The sequence below is a fragment of the Malaclemys terrapin genome, chromosome 14 (assembly GCF_027887155.1).
Source record: "Malaclemys terrapin pileata isolate rMalTer1 chromosome 14, rMalTer1.hap1, whole genome shotgun sequence".
Classification (NCBI taxonomy): Eukaryota; Metazoa; Chordata; order Testudines; family Emydidae; genus Malaclemys; species Malaclemys terrapin.
Window position 1 is genome coordinate 34,643,697 of NC_071518.1, and position 25,553 is coordinate 34,669,249.

General features: G+C 39.8%; 1 protein-coding gene across 2 annotated transcripts in view; it reads right to left on the reverse strand.

Annotated features, from left to right (window-relative positions):
* Positions 1–2,833: 2,833 nt before the first annotated feature.
* PHAF1 (phagosome assembly factor 1) overlaps positions 2,834–25,553 on the reverse strand; it is a 53,141-nt gene continuing 30,421 nt past the window's right edge. For both annotated transcript variants that reach the window (XM_054048832.1, XM_054048831.1), the window contains exons 8-17: positions 21,028–21,125; positions 18,601–18,713; positions 14,986–15,119; positions 13,554–13,637; positions 12,688–12,770; positions 11,362–11,405; positions 9,006–9,049; positions 7,363–7,421; positions 5,507–5,579; positions 2,834–4,983 (exon numbers count right to left, since the gene is read on the reverse strand). In XM_054048832.1, coding sequence (XP_053904807.1) covers positions 4,894–4,983; positions 5,507–5,579; positions 7,363–7,421; positions 9,006–9,049; positions 11,362–11,405; positions 12,688–12,770; positions 13,554–13,637; positions 14,986–15,119; positions 18,601–18,713; positions 21,028–21,125 — 822 coding nt within the window. In that variant the 3' untranslated portion in view covers positions 2,834–4,893. The remainder of the gene's footprint in view (positions 4,984–5,506; positions 5,580–7,362; positions 7,422–9,005; positions 9,050–11,361; positions 11,406–12,687; positions 12,771–13,553; positions 13,638–14,985; positions 15,120–18,600; positions 18,714–21,027; positions 21,126–25,553) is intronic.

A 25,553-nucleotide genomic window follows, 5' to 3' on the forward strand; every position in this document is an offset into this window, starting at 1 on the left:
TTGTATATTTTGGGTATTTCTTATTTTTTTCTAGCAATATCTCATCAACCTCCTTTTCCTGATTTGGTGGTCTATAATAGACCCCTGTCATATTACCCCCCCCCCTTTTTTTTTTAGCCTTTTTATCTTTATTAGAGACTCTCTAACTGGTCTGCCTCCCATTTCCTTCTGGGCCTCAGACCAAGTGTATATATTCATGTATAATGTAACCCCTTCTCTCTGTGCTTCCTAAACAAGCTATACACCGCTATACCAATATTCCAGTCATGAGATTTATCCCATCCAGTCTGTGTGATGCCAATTAAGTAAAAATGTAGGTTATGTACTAATATTTATTTCTATTTCTTTCTGTTTATTCCTCATACTCCTAGCATTTGCGTATAGACATGTAAGACATTGAGCAGTTTCTCCCACTGATTTCCCTGTTGTGGCTTATGACCATTGTGATGGGGATTGTCACCCCTGGGGTGCAGTTTGGGAGCCGTGGGAACCTCTACGCCCCTCTAAACCACCCAGCTGGGCTGGCCCTGCTCACACTGCTTCGTTGGAGATAGGGCCTGGAAAAGTTGGCTGTATCACCCAACACGACAACAGGTGGTGTCACACACACACCTGAGTTACCTGAGTGCTTTACCTAAGCCACTCAAAGACAGGCAGCCAATTTCTCAGCTCCCTGGGTATAAACCCAGAATTATACTGTCTTACAGTGCACAGGGATCTGTATAATGTGAGCTCATTAATAAAGTTCGCCTTTCCCTCGATGTGGGAAAGATATGCAACAGCCATTGCTCACAGAGCTGAGATTTTCCCCAGACACTTCTCTTAAAGGCACACTGGTTTAGATCAAGCATAAAACAAGGTTATTAACTACAGAAAGATAAATTTTAAGTGATTATAAATGACAGCAAACAGATCAAAGCAGATTACCTAGCAAATAAACAAAACTGCAAACTAAGCCTAAAATACTAGATAGGGTGAGAAATTGCTAATTCAAATCCTGACTGATGATACAAGCAGTCCACCAAGTTTCCATACACAGGCTAGAAATACCTTTAGTCTGGGTCCAGCACTTCCCCCAGTTCAGTCTCTGTTCCTCAGGTTCCAGGAGTTCTCATGTGGGAAGTGAGACCAAGAGATAATGTCACACCTCACCTTATACAGCTTTTCCATATGGTGGGAACCCTTTGTTCCACACTCAGTTTCCAGTCCAGCTTGTGGAAAAATACAGGTACCAAAATGGAGTTTAGTGTCATGTGGTCTGGTCACATGACCTAGCATGTCCTGCTGTGTCATAGCAGCCATTCCCCACAGGCTGGCTGAAACATGTACAGGAAGGTTAACCAGGTGGGCCATACGCTTCTCCTAAGGCCTATTGTTTCCCCTGATGGTTCATTACCCTGAACAGGCCCTTTATAACCAGCTGTCTAGAGTGGAAGCACTTCGCCTAGTGGGTGTCACCCAGGTGTAACCACATTTGAAATACAGATAGATAGTCAATATTCATAACTTTAGATAAAAAAAATTATACATGCACACAAATAGGATAATCATATTCAGCAAATCATAACTTTTCCAATGATACCTCACAAGACATATCTCGTACCAGATGTATAATTATACAACTATGATGAATATGGGGTGCAGTGGCACAACTATAATGTAGTTTTCTGTGCACCCTCCCCCAAACATCTAGCCTTCTGCTTATGATAGTTTTTTTATGCTGACCTGTGGTCTGCTGCCACCTGCCCCCTTTTAATCTAGTTTAAAATCCTCCTCATTTGGCTGGCAAGTTGGTGAGCAAAGATGCTTTCCCCTTTTTAGTCAGGTGGACTCCATCTCTTCCCAGCAGATCTTCTCGGAACAGCGTCCCATGGTCAAAGAAGCCGACTCCTCCCGTTGACATCATCTGTGCAGCCATGCATTCATATCCAGGATGTGCGTATTCCCGCATGGGCCCTTACACTCAACCATGAGGATGGATGAGAACACAGCCTGTGTCCTCCCCTCCCCCTTGCTCCCAGAGCACTGTATCACTGCTGATCTGCTTGGGGTCAAACTAGGCAATATCTGCTCATCCCATCTCCTAGAACTGGAAGGGACCTTGAAAGGTCATCGAGTCCAGCCCCCTGCCTTCACTAGCAGGACCAAGTACTGATTTTGCCCCAGATCCCCAAGTGGCCCCCTCAAGGATTGAACTCACAACCCTGGGTTTAGCAGGCCAATGCTCAAACCACTGAGCTATCCCTCCCCCCCATGCTCATGCGGATGAACAGCATGGGGTAGTGGTTAGAGCAACAGATGAGCCTCGGCAAACTTTCTGTAACATCTGGGACGTGGGCTCCAGGCAGGCAGCACGTCTCCTGAGACATGTCAGGTTGGCAGAAGGATGCTTCCATCCCTTTCAGAAGGATGTGCCATGGAAGAGCGAAAGTCTATATTTCTCTATCAGATGGTGAGAATATTGCTAACATCCCCCCGCCCCAGGACAGAACTTGGAGTCTCATGCAGGTCAATTTTCAAAAAAGATTTAAGAAAGTTAACTAATAATAAGCAATCATATTTTAGCTTTATATTTAGGAACATACATGAATTTATACAGCACCTTTTATTCGACTATCTTGAAGTGCTCTATAAACACGTTTCAAAACTCTGTGAGGTAGCTAAGTTCTGAAATAAACACATTTTCATAAGGGTAAACTAAAGTGCAGCTAGTTTAAGTGACTTTTGTCCAAGTTTACACAAGCCAGTGCTAGAGATTGGAGCAGACCCTGGAATCTTTATTTCCAACTCCCTGGTAAAATTATCCTGCATATAAGAAGTAAATGATATGAAATAAAGCAGAAGCATTCACCACTTTATTACAAAAACACCCAGCAACTGTATGCAACACAAAACAGTAACTGAGAGTCGTATTTTATTTGTCTTTCAGTGTACATGCTCATTATGTATTCTGTTTAATTTACAGAAGGGCTATGTAAACCAAAATGAAAATTAGAGAGGAAACAAGGAAATAGATTGAGGTGTAGAATTTTCTCAGCAAGCAATGATCACAGGAAACAGCACAGATTGAATAGGAATTCAACAAGAGTAACACCTAAGAATAACGAAGGTAAACAGTAACTTTTTCCTTAGATAGATTCTCAGTGGGGCTTTTTTGTTTTAGTAAAACACTCTAGAATGTCACAGTATACAGGAAGACTAAATGGCAAAGAATATCATACGCACAAACACACACACACACACACACCCCAAATCACATTTATCCCTGCTACTGGTCCAGGATCCAAAACACTAGTTAACATTCTATTTCCTATCTCCCATTCATCAATAAACTATACAGGATTACACTGTACATGGTGTTAAAATTACAAAAATGTCATATTTACAAAATCTGTACACACATTGTAAAACTCACAAAATCGTTGTCTATGTATCACAAGTTGCTACACCAAAATATTAAAAATGGGACAAAATTATACATTTCTCTTTTCCATTTTTAAAAAGGGTTAATATTTCAAAGAACACACACTATTTTCTCCAATAAGACTGTAAGAGAACTACAAACCCAAAGCATCCACTTGAGATAAAATGCAGTGAGCAGCATTTCCTGACTAGAGAAAAGCCTATATCCTGTTTCCTGGGGGTGGGGTGTGCAGTTAGATTATATATACAGAGATGGTGAAACTAGATTGAGGATGTCTTTGGCTAAAACTTTGGCATTAAATAAAAGTTATAGTTCAGAAGACATGGGAAGAGGTTTGTTGGTGCTGAAGAAGTTGGGGAATTTTTCTTTCAATAATCTACATACTCACTACAAATTCTCTTTCCTTTCTCCTTTTCTACAGGAAATGGGGAGGAGCTAGGGGTTTGGAACAAACATATTCCAATACATTTGTAGATGAGGCAACTGCATTTTCTTTTATGGGATGGATTTTCTTTTTCTTTTTAAGTACGAAGAAAAATGGTATCAAAGAAAAACCTCTTTCAATCACAGGAATAATCTCTTCCAGATTTTGGGGTTTTTTTGGGAAACGGCATATGGAAAAAAAGTTAGTAAACCAGGCATGGCAGAAAAACAATTGCTTCAGCATGTCAAGTAAATATTAGTGCAGGAAGGTGGACTATTCATCAATCCACCACATAAATAAGCTTAATGCGCAGCGTACATTAAATAACTATCACACCCCGTACACAGATGCTCCTCAGTGAAGATAATGTTTATCAAGTCATTAAAGTGTATGTAGTGCAAATGTTACACAACCAAGTATTATGCACATGCTACTTGCTTGTTCTGAAGTTACACAAAGATGTGGTGCCTGAAATCATGGACATATATACACCCTTGTCACACTTGGTACCATGTCTTAAGCCACAGAAATATCCATGTGTTTATATTTGTGTGTGTGTGTGTGTGTGTGTATATACATATGTATTTATATATATATATATATATATATAATGTATGTATATATACTTGGTTTCTTAAAATAGGACCACCACATCAATACAGTAACACAAACACAGACTAATATCAATACCTGTTTCCAGATGCTCCAAGGCTCAGAAAGTTTGTGCTTCTAATTCTTGCAGTCATTAATGCTCCTTCTGCCAGCTCAGGAAGGATAGACAGTCTCTTCGGGTCTGTGCTGTGCAGGAGACGGCCAACCGAGAGAAGTAAAATGACAACACAGGCATCTAGCTGCTTTCCTCCATCACTAGTTCCATGCCTTATGATGAAGGGTTGAGAGAATTTCCCCTCCGCACCGCGCATGGACGGGAGGAATTTTATTTTGAAAAAAAATCATACCATGCTTTCCATATAAGTGGCAGTAAATCAAGGCACGCTGTACTAGTTTTGTAGCATTTAGATTAGCTGATTTTGAAGGTGATGCTTCATTGAGGAAGGTCCGAAGTTCTCAACTGGCTGCTGGGCCTTGCTGGGCCGTACAAAGTAACAGATGCTATGTGATTATTCTGCATCACCTGCAAAAGGAGGGCACAGAAAAAGAGAAATTAAAAAAAAATCCCATAAGCCAAAGGGAACTCAGAAAGTTGCCAGTGACACAGTTACAGCATTTATATGCTTGAATGTAGAGCTATAAAAAAAAAATTAAGCAACTGATAGGTGGAATTAAAACACTTAAAGATCTTTGCCAATTCTAGAAAATTACTACTAAATTTCCGGGCGTCATTTAGAGTCACACTTGCTTAACACGGGCACTCACCACCACCCAAAAGCATTTAGTTATAACTAAGCACGTCTCTCAATAGCATGAGTCATGGATGACAAGGCAGATGCACCAGACTTAAACACGAGAGAGGGATTAAACCTGGGGAGAGGGTTGGTAAATGTCCCACTTGTGCCATATTCCCTGATATTACAGCTGCTCTCGAATGCTGGCTCGCATAGGTATACAGGAAAGACAAAAAGCTGCATTAAAATCCAGAAGCAAACTCCACACCATCTTCTCCCACCCAAACAAATTTGAAAGTTTTTTTTCCTAACCTCAAAGATCATTCGCTGCAGTCCAAAACAAAACGTTGATCCAAATGGGTTAGTATTGTTTGGAGAGGACGACCTTAAAGAAGAAGAAGAAAAAAAAAAAAAGTGTGCATAAGAGGTTGGAATTTCTTAATGTGAAACAATAGCCACCTGTGATTATGTGGTAAGTTTATCACATTTCTCTTATGCCAAGATTATTTAAATTGGGAGGGATTACATTGGTCTGTGCTATGATGCTACGCTGCTTTTGGATTTCAAACGGGTCACTCCTCAGAGTGGTGCTGAAGTATGGGGGGGACCTAGGAGGACCTAGTGGGACAAAATAAGCAGTTATTAGTGACTGCAGGAGACCACTCTTATTCAACCAAGGCTGGAAAGGAAAAACTGAATAGAAACCAAGTAACAAAGAAGGAGCAGCTCAAGAAAACTAGACCTTTTTTAACTAAACCTTTTTGTGCATGCACACATGTGTGCATCTCTCCCCCATTCCTTTTTCAAGTAAAAATTACGAGGAAGCCTACTTTTAAAGGTATCTTCTGCACCATGTATATTAATCTAGTAATTTTAATATATTGAATCTCTAGCAAAGTAGTTATTTATGTCTGAAGTGACATGCCTAATTAAATTTAGTTACCTTTAAAAAAAACAATGCATTTCTTGACTTTCACATACGCTTCATAAACATTTAAGTTATACAAAGAACTAAACTCGGTTTTGTTTTTAAGAGAATTGCAGCAGTTAGTCAATATGGGCCCAATCCAAAGCCCCTCTGAAGTCAAAGGAAAGACTCCCATTGACTGCAATGGACTTTAGGTCAGATTCTTAAAACACCTGGAAAAATCTAAATTTTAAAGACTTGTTTATACTGTAGTTTCAGCATTGCTAGGACTGATTTCTGGGTACAATTTTCTTCCAGATATAGTCTATTAGTAAGTTCTGGCTTCCTCTACAATTGGTGAATTTCTTTAACTGAATGCAACATAGCAAATATCATATCATCAGATGGTAATGCATATTATATTGATTTGAACCAGTGACCTATGATGAAAGGGTCCATATGTCATCACTAATTCTCTGGGCCATCCAATCTCTCAACTACTCATTTTACACTGGAACGACAGGATTGTATCCGAATTAATTAAATTTAAGGGGAAAGTGTCCACAAAGAGAACAGGTTCCTTAATTTAAAAAGACAGCCCCAAATTTTTCAATAAATAAGTGAAGTCTAAATTATTCTGCCTACTACTAAAATGCTTATATTAGTGAATATGCTGGATTACAAAGAGATATTGTCAAATGAATACTTCTATGCACTTTCACAGACTCAAAATTGTGTAAAATTACTCATATCCCAGAACTGGATGAGAACTACTTAAACTGACACTATTGTATAGATTTAGGCAGATTTACAATTGAACATGTGCATGCATGCTAGATTGCAAGCTCTTGGGAGCAGAGACTGTGTCATGCCATATGTTTATACACTGCCCTCCAGAACAGGCTGCTGCTACTCTTGATTAAAGTTATTTGGGCACACCCACAATACAAAAATAATGTATGTTATTTGTTAACATACACACCCACCCACTATGTTCTATATATACTCTCCAACAACAGAGGATGGATTTTGGCATTTAAAAGAATTGCTGGAATTCCATTGGTCCATATTACAGATTCTTGATTTCCCCAAATGGTAGTGAGCTTTCCTAGCTAGAGGAAGCAGAGCTGATGCTTCAGCAGCAAAGAGGTGGCATAAATCCGGATGATAATTACTACCAGACCTATCCTTGTGGTAATCATCTGTCAGCAGCTCACTTCCCGCCAACCATACAGGATAACAAGACACACAGCATCTTTACCTATGAAGTACCACTGGCTTTTCCACAGGATGTCCCAGAAGATCCTGAATACTATCCCACTGTAATCACATTAAAAGGGTGTTAGAATAAGAGTCACATGAAAGCTTTTCTTTAAACAAAGGAGGAGGCTCATGCACATTTTGGTTGTAGTGTTGGTGCAAACCACAAGGCAGCACGGAGTGCCATGAACTATGAAGGTTATGTTTAGAGAGTGTTTTGTGATTGGAGCCAGCAGAACCTGCAGCTAGGAGACTGCTCCGAGTTTAAAACTAGTTTCCATGTTAGGCGGAAATTGGACTTTAATTGAAAAAAATAAAATAATGAAATACTATTGTAACCTCTGTGGGTTTGATGGCAGAAACACAAAGCACTGTGTCCATCATTTTAAGGAGATATTTCAAAGAATAAGGCATCTGAAATTTCCCACAGGAAGGCCCTCTCTTGGAACTTTGCTGAGATCAAGTTAGCATCACTGCCTTCCCTCACTCACAAAAGCCTCTGTTTGGTTCAGCATGCAAGACAGGCGCAGTGTTTATTTGACTGAGAATTCCCAGTACTATCCACTATTGTGGCATGACAGCTTATGAAGCGATGGCTTTATATTGAAGGGATGTAACAATGCAGTGAAGCACTGAAGTATATCAAATAATTCAATCAGAAAGCAAAGGAGGATACAGGCCTCCTGCCTTCAGTAAAGCCATCAATGCTCTGCACCGTCATTTAGATATTCCAATTACCATAACACCTGGGTTCACTTCACAGGCCCAGTCTCATTCCCTAGGCTGGCAGGAAACAAAAGTGCTGCAGGGTAGAAGTGTGTGGTGTTGCTGAACAGCCCTCACTCCCGAAGCCAATTGAGTTGCATTTATGCCCACCTGGATGTCAAAGGCATCTCTGTATGTGTAGTGGAAGCTTTTCTACTTAATGTTTTTCTTGCCCTGCTTGGTAAAACACATGATGTATTTAACCAAAAAGAATTATTTACTGTTATCTGGTGGATTTTTGTTTACACTGTTTTCAGAAGGTTTGAATGACCAGTTATTCTTTACGCAATAGAAACCACTGTCAAAAGTTCATTACAAAGTGCAGACAACCCCCAAAGCAAGTGCCAAAAAAAAAAATAAAAAAAAAAAAAATTCAAAGGTGTATTCTGAAACAAGTACCTAGGTAAATGAAATTCCTAAGAGTGCAGAGTTATCTTGTCACTACTCTAGACATATTTAATTAATCTGTATGTTACTGTCAAATCCATCCATGTAAAATTATTTCTAGCTAAACTCCTGATTTGCACCATTAATATTACATTTCAAAGGTATCTCTAATCATTCTAACACTTAGCTGCCTTAAAATGGGAAACATAACATAATTTACTGGAAGACAAAGCCCAAGGTTTGACTGCACTATATTTCTGACTGTGTTAAGAGTAAAAAGTCTGAACTACAACAATTTCACTGAAAAAATCCAAATCCATAAAAAAGTTAAAATTAAATTTTGGTGGGAGGAGAGTAATTTGAACTCTCTTATTTTAAAAACCATCTTTCTATATTGCTATGATTTCTACAACACGCGGTCAGAGTTCCGCACACTCAGCAGCCAAGCAATTTATACTGGCAACTGTTCTGGTTGGTTTTCTGAAGACTCACCTTGCTGTATGTTGTGCATGTTTCAGTCTGTGAATCCGCGCTCTCTGTGGAAGGTAAACAAAAAATGCTCTTCTGGAAATTACATTTGAACTGGTCCTTTCTTTGAAATGTATCCAATATGAGAGTTTGAAAAATGATTTCAGAGATCAGGGAACTTGAAAGCATCACACAAAGCGGTCAAAACATCACAAAACAAAAAAATCCCACTGATTAAACATAAATCCACTAGATTAAATAATAACTCTGGAGACACAGATTTGCCCATTCACTATTTTAAAAAATAACCTTTAAAGCTTAAATGGCTTCTAAGAGAAAAAAGGCAATATAGGAGTGAAAGGAACAAGACATTATTTATTTCTCTGTGCACTGAATTGACTTGTCAAAACTGTACAGTGTTGGGTAATATGCATAGCAGCAGCAACAAATCAACTCGTGTGGATGAGCTACTTTGCAAAGACTAAGCACTATATGTATGTAAGAAGCCGACAAACCCTCAGATTTGACCCAGTCATTCTCAAACCAAAACCGGTTTAAGTGCTCCCTACATTTAAAAAAAAAAAAAAAAAGATAAAACCCCAAGCCACACCTTTGTGGAACGCTCCTCCCCAAAACCATTATGAATATATGGGCACAAGTTGTGCCAACCTCTGCTTTTCAGGCTGGCTCTATTTATATGAACTGGTAGAACTGAAGTGTACAAGAACTCCGCTCTCTGAAGAGCAGAAAAAGCAAGAATCTTGGGAATTTTAATTCCTTGTTTCTCAAAAGAATGAAAAAAGACAGAATGGAGGAACAGCATCACATATGCTTTGCAGTCCCAACAAACCAGGCGCTCCAAATTGCTTGCTGGCCATTTTTCCAGCCTACACATGTATTTCCTTTCATCTCTGGACTTTTTAAAATGGAAAACATCTTCTCTGGGGGCAACCATGAAGTGTTCTTTAATCAGACCAAAGGCCCATTTATATTGCCACTCACCACCAAGCAAGTGGTTCCTAATACAGCTGGGTTCAGTGTTTAAGTAATATGCCCACTGTACCAATGAACTGTCAGCGATAGAATTGCACTGCACATTGCTAGCCCATGGAAGGGTTTACAGACTCTTCAATGGGCTTCATGCTATCAAGGTTTCAGTGTGGTGGGTGCGTGTTGGGGAAAGAAAAGGGTGAATAAAAGAAATCAAATATATCCATAATAGAGGCACAAAACAACTTGGACTGAATACAAGTACTCAGAAATGGGAGTGTGAAATACTGCACAAGAGCCTTAGGAAAACATATTTAAATAGGAAGTGAAGGAAAGTAAGTGCTGGTACTCTCAGGTACATCATAAATTTGATTTTCATTTAAACACACACGAGTGTACACCCCATCCCTCTTCCTTTCCCTTATTTTTATCCCAACTCAGATTCTCGCTGATGTGACTTCCATCAAAGCACTGTGCAGGTGAGTACTTTCATGGGAGACAATCAATGTTGTCAATGGGTACGATGACAAAGGGATCTCTGGTAGCAGTTTAGCAAGCATCCTAGATCTTTTCTAGGATATCAAAGCCCCAGTTCAACAAGGTACTTACACACATGCCTAGCTATGTTATGCAGAAGGTTAAACTAGACTATCATAAAAGACTCTTTTGGCCTTAAAATTTATGATTCTTTAAGCATGCAAGTATCCCCGTACTTTAAAGAGATTAATCACATGCTTAAAAGTTAGGCACATTTTTAAGTACCTTGCTGAATAAGGGCCCGTGTGCAACAAGAGACTTAGGAGGCAAAGTCTTAAACTCTTCCTGAGCCTGGAGATTCCCAGACAATAGTTACATAGAGACATATGCCACATACTGTAGAGTTATAGTTATTTTTCTGAATAACTCAAATTACATTAAATATAATAAACAGATCTTGTGAGTGGTGAAGGGAAAGGAGTTTTATGAGTGACTATCAAGATAACAGCTTAAAAATTCAACAACAAAGGTAGATTGGAAGGATCAGATCAGATTCACATTGCCCTACAACTTTCGGGCCTTAATGAACAACATAATTCATGTTAACCAAGATGCAGCAGCACTCCTCCAGGAAACTAGCAATGCTATGTTATAGTCACACACCTGTAGGCCTGGTCAGGGTAAAGAAAGTTCGCCTAAGAATGAAGCTGGAGTGGCCAGAGAACTAACATCTTTAAATAGTTTCCTTACTACACATACTAGAAAACGGTTCAAAAGATCTCCTTCCTACTATCGTCAGCACTTCTATTATCTTCTGTTGTTTGAGACTATATTTGAAGTGAAAATTGGTCCACTCTTTTCCCTTTTGTATTTTCTTTTACAAACCCATGGAGCAAGAGGATGGATTACTGACCTCGCTTAACGGCTAGTGGAATCTTGAATTCACAACGATGGTATCTAGAACATTGAAATTGTAAAGCTGTTACAAAACACAGGAATCAACAAACTAGGTAGCATAAACTGACGTAGAAATTATTTAGTGAGCAGTTTACTATGACTAAGGGCACATCCACACTGCCCCACAGTTCGGACACGGTGTGCAAATAGCAGTGCACACCACAGTGCTGCACTGTAACACTCTCATGTGGATGCTGCGGGCATGAACTTGAGGTATGCACTACTGTAGTCAAGATAGCTACAGAGATTAGAAGTGTGGGGAAAAAAAACCCCACACCTCTAACTGAAATAGCTATATCAGCAAAAGTCCTAGCCACAGTTATAATTGCAAAAAAATCCTTTTGCTACTACAGCTTATTTCATTCAGCGAGCTGGTATAAGCTACATTGGCAAAATAACTCTGTTGATATAAACTGCGTGTCCCCAAGAGGGTTTGCTGGTATCACTATACCAGAAACCCTTCCTAGGGTAGACGAAGCCTATGAAATCATAGACTGATGTGGAAAATATGATGTCAGAGGTTTATATCATCAGATGGGGAATAAACAGTATTTGCAAATCATTCTTTTTTGTCATACAGAGACAGGGAATGAAAAATTCTAGAAAAAAATTACAAATAAAATATACCCGTTTCTAAACAACATTTGCCAGAAGACAACACCACCTCTTCAAAGCAGGAAAAAAAATGCTGGGAATACTTACAGGAGAATACCATGTTAGTGGTTAGATTATGTGACCTCACTGTTCTCTGTCCTCTTGTCAACAGCCAGGCTCTCTACAGACTATTGCAACATCCACCACACTCCAGTGTATTCGTTTTTATAGTTTAACAGCTAAAACTTCCCAAACGCTGTTTTGTTTCTACTTGTCAAATATACAAAGTCCACCTTGCACAAACATTGCTTGTGAGTGAACTAATAACTAAGGTATTTGGAGTCAAGTTTAAAAATTTGCTAACGCTCATGGCTATCCTCTCTAAAAATGTATGTACCGTACTCTCTATCAACACTGTGATGTTTTATTATTAAACATTTCGTGGAATGTGACTTTGAAGTAGTGCTTGCTGTCCCTCATAAGTCTCTTTCTAATGCATACTTATTAATGCACAAGAGTTAAAAACCAGAGCTAAAAAGTGTCCTAACAACGGTGGCCTGAAATCCTTCCAAGTTCCCACTAGATAAATCGAAGCTGCTCAACAGAAACTACAGGAACTATAGAAGGCTGACACAGGATTTACTACTCGTAGATTTTGCATTTTCACAGACTACTTCTCTATACTCACATGTTAAAGTTGTAATGACCAGGATAATTTGTATGCAGGACAAATTTCTTCACTTTGTGAGTATTTGCATCAAAAAGAATATCCTGTAGAAGACAAAGGAGATAGACATGAGCAAAACAGTTTGGTTGGGGAATGTAGTTTTTCCTCAATATGCAGTAAGGAGGGTCTAACTATATATTAAAAGTAAAACCAAACAAAACAAAAAAAGCCTTTACAATATAAGAGTGACATTTTATGTATCAATTCAAATCTGTATTTCTTCCAGCAAGTGCATATGCAACTATAATTATATGGCTAGTTTGATGCTGTAATTGCTAATGTTAGCAGTTTCTCGGAGCAAGTCTATTTTATCTGCCTATTATAGTTCACTTTACATTGATGCAAGATGGAAAGTCAACATGCTTCTGATACAAATTACTTGAGATGCTAAAATGAAGATGAACATGGGAGGAAAATTTGTTACAAATGCCACAGAAATACAAAAAATCAAAGTCAGGCATGGGAATGGTGAAATAGTATCTGGTGGGGTAGAGAAGGCTAGATTTCAGCAACAAGGGTCTCAGTTCCTATGCATTAGGGGTAGCACGTGATAAAAGTGTTGGGGGGGGGGAATGCCAGACAAACACTCAAGAACCACTCCATGGATTGTGGGAAAATGGTAAAATATCATTGTTCAAGTCTGACTTAATTTGAGCATTTGCAATCCCATTTTTCATATTCAAAGATTCTGAGGCAGCCACCGAGAGTTTTGCACAATGTTAGTACTTGTATCAAACACCAACTTGAGATACTTAGTCATTCTAAAGGGTACATTGGATGGCTGATTCAAATTTAAAATGGCTTATTTATGGAAGTCTTCAACTTACCACTCCAAGCGTGAAGTAATTAAAAAAGTAGTCATTGCACTTTGATGGAACTTGCTTATGGGGGGAGGGTGAATGAATTTTCATCTGCAAAGAAACCCACATATAGATTTATCAGTGCTTACCATAGCTAACGTATTATCAATGCGTTTACTTTAAAAACAATTTTTCAAGGTCTGGTTTCACACTGCATCCACACATTTTCCCTCAAATTCAAATTGTAAATTATCTTTGTGCAAAAGTATCTTATATTTTAATACTGTGAGAAGTCTATACAATCTGGGCTATGTACAACCCAAACTTCTGAGGGGTTCCATTTCAATTAGGAGATAAGGGAATTTTATCAGAAGTCAGCTCCTAATGTCTTCAACAGGAGGTGCTGGGATTGCCTAGCACAGAAATAAGATTATACTACTGGCATTATATGAATAGCAAATAAAAAGATGACTCAAAATTAAAGGAATCCACCTGTAAATACTCTGTTCTCATCATGTTAACACACCATATATATCCCTGCACCCAGAAGTGAGAGATGGGCAAAGACCACTGAAAATGCCTCCTCCTGGCAGTAAAGTGAGAAGAGAAGATATCAAAGTCTTCCAAGTATCTGTGAAAAACGTATCCTATTGCCTAATACTGAGAAAGGTTCATATGCCTCTATCGACACCTTTCAGTGAAATAAAGGATGAGGCAGGAGGAATCCACAAAGAGTTTAATAGTGAAAACTGCTGTGGAGTAATGTTCCCTCTAATTTTTGACAGGCCGTGTGCGCAAAAAGTTTCTTCTGTGAAAATGTTTGTGTGCGCGGTGTTTCGCCGTGCGCACGGTGTTTAGGATCTGTGTGCGTGCGCACACAGGCACAGCTTAGAGGGAACAGTCCTGTGGAGGTAGCTTTAAATAAATATAACTGATAATTAGTTTAAAAACGTAAAGTCTCATGCTTACTGAAGGATCACCAACTGCTGGCAATAGTTGGATCTGACATAAGGCGTGTGTGTGTCTATTATATACATAAATAGTGAGTATGTTTTTTCATATTATAAACATAAAGAACACACACAAATTTTACCTAAAAGTTATCTTTAATTTTCATTAAAAAGAAGAAATTACCCAGAAACCAGCACACAGTTGTTAGGACTTGTCCATATTCAAAGTTGCACCAGTTTACATTGGTTTTTAACAGATTAACTTAAATCCAGTGCAAGACAGTGTAGGCACCTGTAGTTTGATTTAAATAAGGTTTATACAGCAATTTAAATTGATTCCTTACTAAATTAAACTAAACCCATATAAATCAGGTTTAAATCAGATTAAGAGAGTGCCCAGCCTGTGTTTTTCACCTGTTTAAAATCAGTTCAAAAAACCCACAGCACCTTTAAACTGCAGCAATTCTGAATATAGACATGGGCCTAGAATTAGGAATGCCTTTTCCTACCTTGTCTTCTGACTTGTAAAAGACTTTGTGCGGAGACCCCAAAGTGCTCAGCACATCTTGGCACGAATCACCAAAGTACACACAGCGCTCAAATACCCGCATCTTGGCATCAGCTAATAAGCCTGGGCCACAGCCTGAAGAATGGGGAACAACAGCCTAATGTTCATAACTCCTCGATCACAAAACTACACAAAGAATGAATAATCACAAATCCCAGCACCTAGTTAGTTAAGGGGATGGAATGCAAAGAAGTTCCTTTAAGATAATTTTGCTGTACTGAATTCAGTTCTTAATTCTGATGGCAGTTTACACACAAAAAGGTCTCATCTAGGTAATGTGGTTAACTGTCACGGACCCATATCGTAATGGCTAAATTCACTGAGTGCTATTCCCTGAGAAATAGATTGAGAAGAACTCTTCCCCTAGCTCTTTTCATTTTACAACATGCAGTTTACTTATTTGCACTCAAATTTGATCAATTCGTACCAAGTATAAGTGCCAGCAGTTAGCTATGTCCGTAAGAAGTTTAACTGCAGTACTGGAAGCATATTGGGAGTATGGTTTTAAAGGTTATACAATAGTGTGTAATCTGACCAGCCAAAAAAAGTAAGGCCCATGCAATAGAATTCTTTGTCAGTACTGTTTTAGGCCAAATAAATATACCGTATATACTCGATCATAAGCCGGTTCGTTTATAAGCTGACCCCCCCCCCCAAAATGGATAAGTAAAAATGGAAAATTTTTATGACCTGTTCATAAGCCGACCCTATAATTCAGGGGTCAGCAAACTTTGGCTCCCGGGCCATCAGGATAAGCCACTGGTGGGCTGAGATGGTTTGTTTACCTCAAGCGTCCGCAGGCACGGAGGTAAACCTAAGTAAACAAAGTGTCCTGGCGCGCCAGCTGCTAACCCTGATGGGCTGGGACCGCAACTGATGGAGAAATTGTTTTGGGGGGAAAAGCTGGGGATCAGGGGAGTAACCCCTGTGAACACCCCCCCATATGACCCCACCCCTAGCCCAGGACCCCCACACTCTCCCCATCCCATCCCTTCCCACCTTATCTGGGGAGGATGTCTCTGGCCTGGCTGGAGCTGCTCCAGCAGGCCAGACCGGGCGGCGCGGCCACAGCATGTTCCAGTGGGCTGGGCCGGGTGGCACGGCCACAGTGTGCTCCGGCACCCGGGCGGCGCGGCCGCAGCCTGTTCTGGGGGGTGGGGCCGAGCAGCACGGCTGCAGCCGGCCAGCCCCAGAGCTGCAGCTGCTTCGGAAACTGGGGGGAGAGCAGCACGGCCAGAAGCAGAGAGACTCTGGCGCCACCTCTTCCCTTCTGGCTCTGCTGGGCTGTGCTGTCTCTCCTTGCTCCTTGTTGGGTGAAGGGGCTGTGTCCCTCCTCTCCCTTTCTATACCCGTTCATAAGCCGACCCCCTTTTCTGATGCTTCCCCTTTTTACTAAAAAAATTCGGCTTATGAACGAGTATATATGGTAGATCACATTCTCACCTGAGCGTTTCTAGCTTTTATTAGATACACAGTAAGTAAATTCCTATATACACAAAGCTTATTTAAATAAGTGCACTGAATCATAGCTACATAGGATGTATGGTTGAAACATTGTTTGAAATTATGAAACGAGTGACTGTATATATAATGTTCCATTGCTTCTACTTTGCTGCATAGGCATTACAACTCAAGGTATTTTCAACCAAAGTAGCTTAAATCCAAAACAAATAAACAACCTCCCCCAAACAAAAATCAGATTAACAAATCAGGAAATTAATTTCTTTATATATTAGATGACACTGAAGTTCAATATACAGGAATTAAAGTTTTAGATCATCTGGTTGCTGGATAGGTATAAATAGGCAATTCACAAGGCAAGTTTAATTGTACTATGTCGCCAATGGCTCCAACCTGAATCCCATGACCAAAAGTTCTCTACAGTTCTTAACAATCACTTAACTAAGGCAATCATGGTGTGAAAGGGTGCTGAACCATGACATAGAGGCCATAGAAGTAGTATTTGCCTATCTGACTATGTCTTCACAGGCCTCCTGGGGAGCCTAAGATACCACATGGCCAGCTAACATGGCTTCAGAAGTACGAGGATGCAACCTAACAGGGCTTTTCAAATGTGTTAATAAGACACACCCACCCCCACACCCATCTTGACATACCTGCTATGTCTAGCTAGTGGTTGGGCAGGGATAAAGTCAAGGATAAACATGCCTTGCCTCTAAGAGAAAAATTTTAAATGTAATGCTGAGAGGGTAATTAGTATTTTTATTTATGATTTCCAGAAGTGGTTTTTCAATTCATGGAGAATTCAGTTTTTCTTACCAAACAGCTCTCTCACCATAATTGAGAAAGTTTTCCTGAGAGCCAAGAGAAGGCCAGCTAGTGCTGCCTCCTGGTCTGTGATATCTCATAAGTACTATAAAGAGAAGGAAACCCAATCAAGCCAGCTTTGATTTCTTCAGCAAGAGTTACTGTAAGTTAACTCGCCTACACAGGAACTAATTCTAGAACGGGTGGGGAATGAACTAACTGAAGGAACTCAGTTCAGCTAGGACAGAATGATACATGGCAAGTTTGTCCTTTATCAAGTTCTAGAAGTCTGACAGCTAATATAACATTTGAATAAAGATTTTATTTGTTGCTAACATCATTTCCTTTAAATCTCAGGTATGTATGTTATCTAGACATGACACTCTACCTTAAAAGTATCCAATTTTTCAAAACCATTTATATTATCTGGATAATATAGCTAACTCCTTCCCTACTACACCAGGATATATGATCCCTGTCCTAGGCAGCTCTCCATTATCTTCCTCTGTAAAGACAGAAGCAAAGTAACTTTAACAAATCTGCTACATTTTTATTCATTGTTTCTTACTCCTCATTTTTTTAAAGCTTTCCCTCCCCCCATTTTTTACCTTATGTGTACTAGGAATATATGAGAGTTCTCTCAACATGACCGTGTCTGAAAAAGTCATAACACTGAGAAAATAAACCCTGCTACTTGAAAGAAGACTTTGAAATAAACTGAACATATTTTTTGACAATATTTTAAAGCCCTTTAAAGGAGCAGTCACTTATTGGCATCTCTTAGCAGGCAGTAAACCTTTCTTCTTATTCTATAAGTCCAGCCATTAAGAGAACATGGGGTAAATACCTAATCAACTCATGTCACTTGTAATGCCACCTCCATTGAATTTAGAAAGACAGTGGCATTGTGTAGTGCTGGTGTTACAATGTACAGGGCACACACCTACCTGAGGTTTCTTTGTTTCTGACAGGGTTTTCCTATGACAGACAGCATCTGTTTATTTTTCTGGGCATATACACAGAATAAAACAAGTTCCACTGCCAGCAAGAAACTCCATGAACTTGGAATTGAAAGAAGTTTCCACAGCCATCTGTGATTTCTCCATGGGTGTGGATATGCAGCAACAGTAAGACACTATTTCATAGAGAGTTTAAAATAAGATGTGCAAAATATTTTGAAACTCACCTATGAAAATATAATAAGCTAGCTAACGCATATTTCATTCAAATTTGTCCCTCCTTTCCAGACTAAAAGTGAGGGCAACACAACATCTATTCTCAGTAATACCTGCAGTGAGTAAGCGGAGCCGTAAACCTGAGGGTCCAGTTCCATCTCTCAGAACATCAACGTTCTCTGCATACACATTACCAAGGAAACAGCTGAGGGGCATGAGGGGAGCCCTGGAACAGTTAGATCAGATATAACAAAAAGAAACACTGGAAATGCTCAAGCTTAAAATTTTCTGCTAACTCTCCAATGACAGAAGCTAGTACAATACATTAAAGCAAAGCATACTAGTGTTGACATGGGAGAGCCTAACTCACCTGGAATGAAGGGGCTGAAGTAACTTTTGAGACAGTCAACTTTAAAAAAGCTCACATTGTCTACAGCCTTGTTAAGCAGCACAATAAATAAAAATACAACATGAAAGATTGGGTCCTTTACTAATTAAAAACCAATTCAAAAGGATATAGAAATTACAGCCGCTGCATCCAGCTCTTGGACTTTATAATTATATATTTCATATTATACCAGAACATATTGTTTCAGACAGTTTTTGGTTTCAAATGTATTTCTTGTGAAAATAAGGGCCATATTGTGCTTATACATGCTTAACTCACAGCTGCTGCTAGAACTAAACAACATCTGTGTGCAACGGGGAGGCTTCTATACATGACACTGCCAGCACCTCTTACTCTCCAGCTCTAGTATTCCTGCTAGTCCAGTCTTGGACCATTCCTGAATACAGATGGCTGAGTGTACTGATTTCTGAGTGAAGGTTTGTTGATGTGAGTTAGCATCTAAAGTCTATTTTAAGATCATAAAACACGTGTCTCCTAGTCCCTAGATTTTAATTGATTCATGTTGTCATTTGTCACCATTTCTAAATGTCAAAGTATCTGAATTATTTTAAAGGGGCACCATCAGCATGAACTCTAGACAATTAACATTTTTTGAAGAAGTTTAAGCTGCACCATCTGTTCCTCAGTTCACTTGCCAATTTTCCTTTTTAAATCTCTTTCAGTTATAATCACCTAATTAATTGCAACAGTAGCAGGTAAGGAATTTACAGAAAGGCAATATACTTTTAAGAGAGTATGTGTACTTCCCTTAAAGTTATTTTTCCCCAATAATGTGAATTTTTCTGTGCCTGTGTGAATATATGACTTGCCTGTTAGTCTTCCCCTGGTATTAATAACAATACTTTCTTTAGCAAAAGCTAAAAACAAAAACTTGTTTTAGCAAAACAAATGGCGTTATTAGTGTTGGTATGTATATGTATGAGGAGAAAGCAAAAATTGACAGAAATCCCTTTGTTTCCCATCTTGTCTAAGAAATGCCCAGGAAGAAAAATACTTTCAGAAATACGGAACCTTGAAGTAACGGTAACAGGACAGTATTGCTTAATATGAAACAATTAAATGCCATGTCATATATGAATGTAACAGTTCATTCAGATAGGAAAAAAAAAGACACAAGGATTCATTCTCCTATTGATAAGGGATTTATATAAGTAACTCCCATTCACACTCACGGGAGTTAGACACACAAATCCCTTGAGCATCAATGGGAAGGAAATAAACCATATATGACACATTATTCATACGCTAAATAAGCCCGGAGATTGCTATTTTATTATTTGTATTGCTGTAAAGCTTAAGGGCCCTAATCAAAAATTGAGGCCCCACTGACACTCATAGACATATGAGGCCCCATTGACACTACAAACAAATAGCAAAAATATTGTTCCTTGCCCCAGTCAGCTTGACTTAGCTAAATAAAGGGCATTAGTGTACATGCAAACTGTGTAAGTACTTCTCACTCCTGGAGAAGAGTTTCCTTCGGTCTCACTTGCTTCTTCCATACTACCCCACCTATCCTCCGAGCATAATTTTGATCTTAGTTGATTTAGGAATTGTCTACACTGCACTGAAGTGAGGACTACAGGGGTGTGAATTGCTTCGCTCTAAACTGCCCCATATGGCTGCTGGCATGAACTAAAAAGGTGCCTAGTTCACGTGAACTTAATCCTCTTTCAAACAGGAGTATGTTAACGTGAACTAGGCACCTTTTCGTTCATGTCAGCATCTGTACATCTTACCATATGGGGCAGTAAGTCCAACACTTGCATGCACTCTACAGTTCACATTCCAGTAGTCTGCACTGCAGCACAGTGTACACATAACCTTAGATTAGTGCAACTAATCCAAATGGATTTACACCAGATTCACACCAGTGTAAATCAGATCAGAATTTAGCCTTGTTTCATAGGAGAGTATGTGCTCTGTGCGCAACATCTAGACATATTTGAAGAAGCATTACCACAAAATAATGTATTTGGCACCATCCAAAGAAAGGAACAAATGGAACTAGACACTGAATTTCTTATACATTTAGCATTCATATAAGTCTAAACAAATAAATACACGTGAAGGAGAAAAAAAAACATTTTAGATATTGGTTAACCACCCTTGACAATTCAGCTATACATACTTGGTATCCTGCAGGCTGTTTCCATTGTAGATGTACATACGTTTCACAGTTGCACCATGGGGAATTTGCAGAGAAGCTAGGCCATGAGCAAAGTTAGGCTGTGGATATATAAAAACATTCTAACTGACTATTATATACTGTATGACAAACAGATACATTGCTCTAAAAACACATATTTCCATTCAAAATATTGCACCAGACAACTGTATTTGTAAACACAGACTGTACATCTCTAGTTATAGTTAACCGGAATGTCTGTACACCACAACTGCAGGAAAAAAAGCCACTGGAAAATGTTAGCTTGTACTACATTGCTCATTGATGCTCATGGTGGGATGGAAAAGCTCAATTATTTTACCTACCCTCTGCAAGATGGCTATAGTTTTTAAGTTCCCTAACATAAGCCACACATATACCCAAGACACTCTAGTTCAGGACTAGTGTTTGAAAAAGTTTACTGGCTCTGAAAGCATTTGTTCTGGTATGCTACAGTATTTATGGAAAATTGTACATGTGGGTGACACTTTTTTTTTTTAAATCTTATCAACCTTTTGTCGTATTATTCATCCTTGCTTTCTAAAATCTGTTAATTGCTCCCCAAAAATTTAAGAATTAAGGCTTGTACCTCTGCTGGTTTGGAGAATGCCTTTGTCAGAGAAAATACTTTGACTTATCTGGTTCCTTTCAGTATTCTTTTCTTATCCAACCCCTCCAACATAATTCAATGTTATTCATGTATGGATAATTTTTCAATGATTTTCAAGTCTTGTTGTTAAAGAAGAGTGGTGCTGAAGAAGGAAATCTCATACTGTCCTAGGTGAGTCTGATTATAGGTATGCATATTGAACATACACCTCACCTATAAAAAATGGTCTCTGCAACACTATTCAAACACACACTACTAGCTTTGGAAAGGAAAATAATTTGTCATGCTATGTTGTTCCCTGGCATAACATACAGACACAGAAACAACACACACTGAAAAAAATAAATTTGCAAAAGAGTCTCCTATTTTAACTGTTTTACTTCAATAGTACCTCACCTAAACTAAACACGTCAACGTTTTTTAATATGAAAAATTATTTTGTAAGAAAAAACAGGAAATGTAACAGGAGTTTGGAGTCATCGTGGATAGTTCTCTGAAGATGTCCACGCAGTGTGCAGAGGCGGTCAAGAAAACAAACAGGATGTTAGGAATCATTAAAAAGGGGATAGAGAATAAGACTGAGAATATATTTTTGCCCTTATATAAATCAATGGTACGCCCACATCTTGAATACTCGTACAGATGTGGTCTCCTCATCTCAAAAAAGATATACTGGCACTAGAAAAAGTTCAGAGAAGGGCAACTAAAATGATTAGAGGTTTGGAGAGGGTCCCATATGAAGATAGATTAAAGAGGCTAGGACTTTTCAGCTTGGAAAAGAGGAGACTGTAGGGGGATATGATAGAGGTATATAAAATCATGAGTGATGTGGAGAAAGTGGATAAGGAAAAGTTATTTACTTATTCCCATAATACAAGAACTAGGGGTCACCAAATGAAATTAATAGGCAGCAGGTTTAAAACAAATAAAAGGAAGTTCTTCTTCACACAGCGCACAGTCAACTTGAGGAACTCCTTGCCTGAGGAGGTTGTGAAGGCTAGGACTATAACAGCGTTTAAAAGAGAACTGGATAAATTCATGGAGGTTAAGTCCATTAATGGCTATTAGCCACGATGGGTAAGGAATGGTGTCCCTAGCCTCTGTTTGTCAGAGGGTGGAGATGGATGGCAGGAGAGAGATCACTTGATCATTACCTGTTAGGTTCACTCCCTCTGGGGCACCTGGCATTGGCCACTGTCGGTAGACAGGATACTGGGCTAGATGGACCTTTTGTCTGACCCAGTACGGCCGTTCTTATGTAATAATTGACCTTTCACTATACCTCTATCATTTCACACACTGTCTCCTTTCTAACGTAATTAGTCCTAACAATCTGGAATTCTAAGAAAAGGGGAAACCAAATTAATAGTATTTAAGGAAAATGACGGTTAATGTCATTTTAATATGTTCAGTGTTATTCTCTAGTCATTTCTAAATACAGACGAACTTCTTGATTGCCTTTTGCCTACACCGAGCCAAAGTTTTCACTGCGTTTTCCCACAAGGAAGCTTACAGGTGTTTTTTACCCAACGTGCATCAAAAGTTCAAAGTGTTCTTTACAATATGTAGCAGTACTTTGCAACAGACATGACATTCACTGCTTTGTGAGATCTTTCTGGATTTCCATACAATCCTTCCTAATCCGCAAACAAACAACTGTCATCTGCAAATTTCACTTCAAGGATGTTTCGATGGGGGAACTCCATTGCTGATCTCCTTCCATGCTGATCATTTATTCAGAATTTTTGTTTTCTACCTCTACAACAATTTATAATCTATAGAAGAGCTTCACCTCTCATCATACGAAAACTTAGTAACCTTAATAGCCTCTCGTGAGTAACTTTGTGAAAGGCTTTGAAAGTAAAAATCAATTCTAGCTTTTATTTTGGAGACTCCTGTTAAAGAACTCTAATGGTGTTGAGAGGCACAATCTTCCCAGTCAAGACATGCTCTTATTAGGTGTTTTGTAACTACCCTTAATTATTTTTCCAGTCAGTCAGTCAAAGTTGGTACTGAAATAAGCTGCATAGGTCTGCAATGGTTAAGAGCTTTCCTAGCAGCTCTTTTTAAAAAAAAATATAGGCACAACATTGGCTATTCTCCAGTCTCCTGGTATAATACCTGATAAAAATAAAATCTTTCATTCAGCAGTTCAGACAGCTCATTCTTACATTCCTTCCGAACTCTTGGGTGAATGCCATCCGATACTGGTGGGGTATTGCAATTTAGTTTCTCAATTTGTTCCAATGCTTTTTTTGACACCTCATTTGCTGACACTATTTTAATGATCTGCAAAGAATACTTTTGGGTAGGTATCTCCCTATTCTCTTACTTGTTGAAGACTCATACAAAAGTCATTAAGCTTCTTGGCAATGCCCTTAACCTCTAAATCCAGGGGTCTCAAACTCAATTTACCTTAGGGTCAGTGCCAGTCCTCAAATCCTCCCAGCGGGCCAATAATGTCACTCATGCCACCCAGAACCTGCCCCCCAAAACTCCGCCCCCCACCTGCCTAAGACTCTGGGAGGGAGTTTGGGTGGGGGAGGAGGTCTGGGGTAGGGGATTGGGGTGCAGGCTCTGGGAGGGAGTTTGGGTGCAGAATGGGTGAGAGGTTGGGCTCTGGGTGCGAGTTTGGGTGGGGGAGAGGGTCTGGGGTGCAAGCTCTGGGATGGAGTTTGGGTGCGGCATGCAGGCTCTGGGCTGGGGCAGGGGTGCAGGAGGAGGGGGTGGGGTTGCAGGCTCTGGGCTGGGGCAGGGGTGCAGGCTCTGGGAGAGAGTTTGGGAGCAGGAGGGGGTATGTGGGGCGAGGGTGGGGATGCAAGCTCTGGGAGGGGCGAGAGAGTGCGGCGCTTACATGAGGCTCCAAGGCGGGGCGGACTGGGGGGCCTCCGTGTGCTGCTGCCCCCAGGCATCGTCCCCGCAGCTTCTTATTGGCTGCAGGGGTACTCGGAGCGGGGGCAGCACATGGAGGCACAGCCCCTCCCCGGGGCCATAGGGAGGGGCCGGCAGTCACTGGAGGAAGCAGGCTCAGCTCCGCTGCACTGCCGGGGCCCCTGGGGAGGAGTGCCTGGGGGTGGCAGGTGGGGCCAAGGGAGAGACCCGGCCCCAAAACTGCTGGAGCCCCGCGGGCCGCAGATAGCCCGTGGGCTTGGAGTTTGAGACCCCTACTCTAAATGCTCTCTCTACATATAGCCAGCCTACTGATCTAGGAATTTGCTGATATAATGAGAACATATGCCACTATATTGGCTAACCTATGCCCCCATTTCCAGTTTTGTCATGGAATCCAACACTGTACAATATGAATTGCCTTTAGGTGATGAGAATGGATCACACAATAGAGGGTATTTTCATTAACACAGAAGTGAGTTATACATATGCCTCCATTAGCATTACCACAGTAGGTCTGAGCTTGCTTTCAGTGAAGTCAGTGTTATATCTGCCACCGGCTTCAATGGCTATACGATTAGGCCCACTTAAGCATTTAGTAACCTATCAAAACATTTAGTGAATAAGGAAACCTGCATAGCATAACACACGTAATTTTGATTTCCAGACTTTCCTATCTAGTAAGTGTATTTTATGCACCCTGTTCTAATTAGCTGCACAATCACTTTGGAGGAATTCAAACAGAATTTATAGATCATTTGAGATTAACTAAAGCAAAGCAAGGCTTACTTTAACTGAAATATTTGAGATATTAATTGGGTGTTCACATTTGAGAAGCAAACTTTAGAGATTCGGCTCAATAATGAAAATGCTATTCCCTATTAGTTTTGGAAGCAAATCCTCCATCCACACCCTCCTGCTAAAAGCCAGGCATGATCTTTGGCTTTGAAATGATTATGCTCAAGGTAAGAAAATGGGTCAGAGCACAATT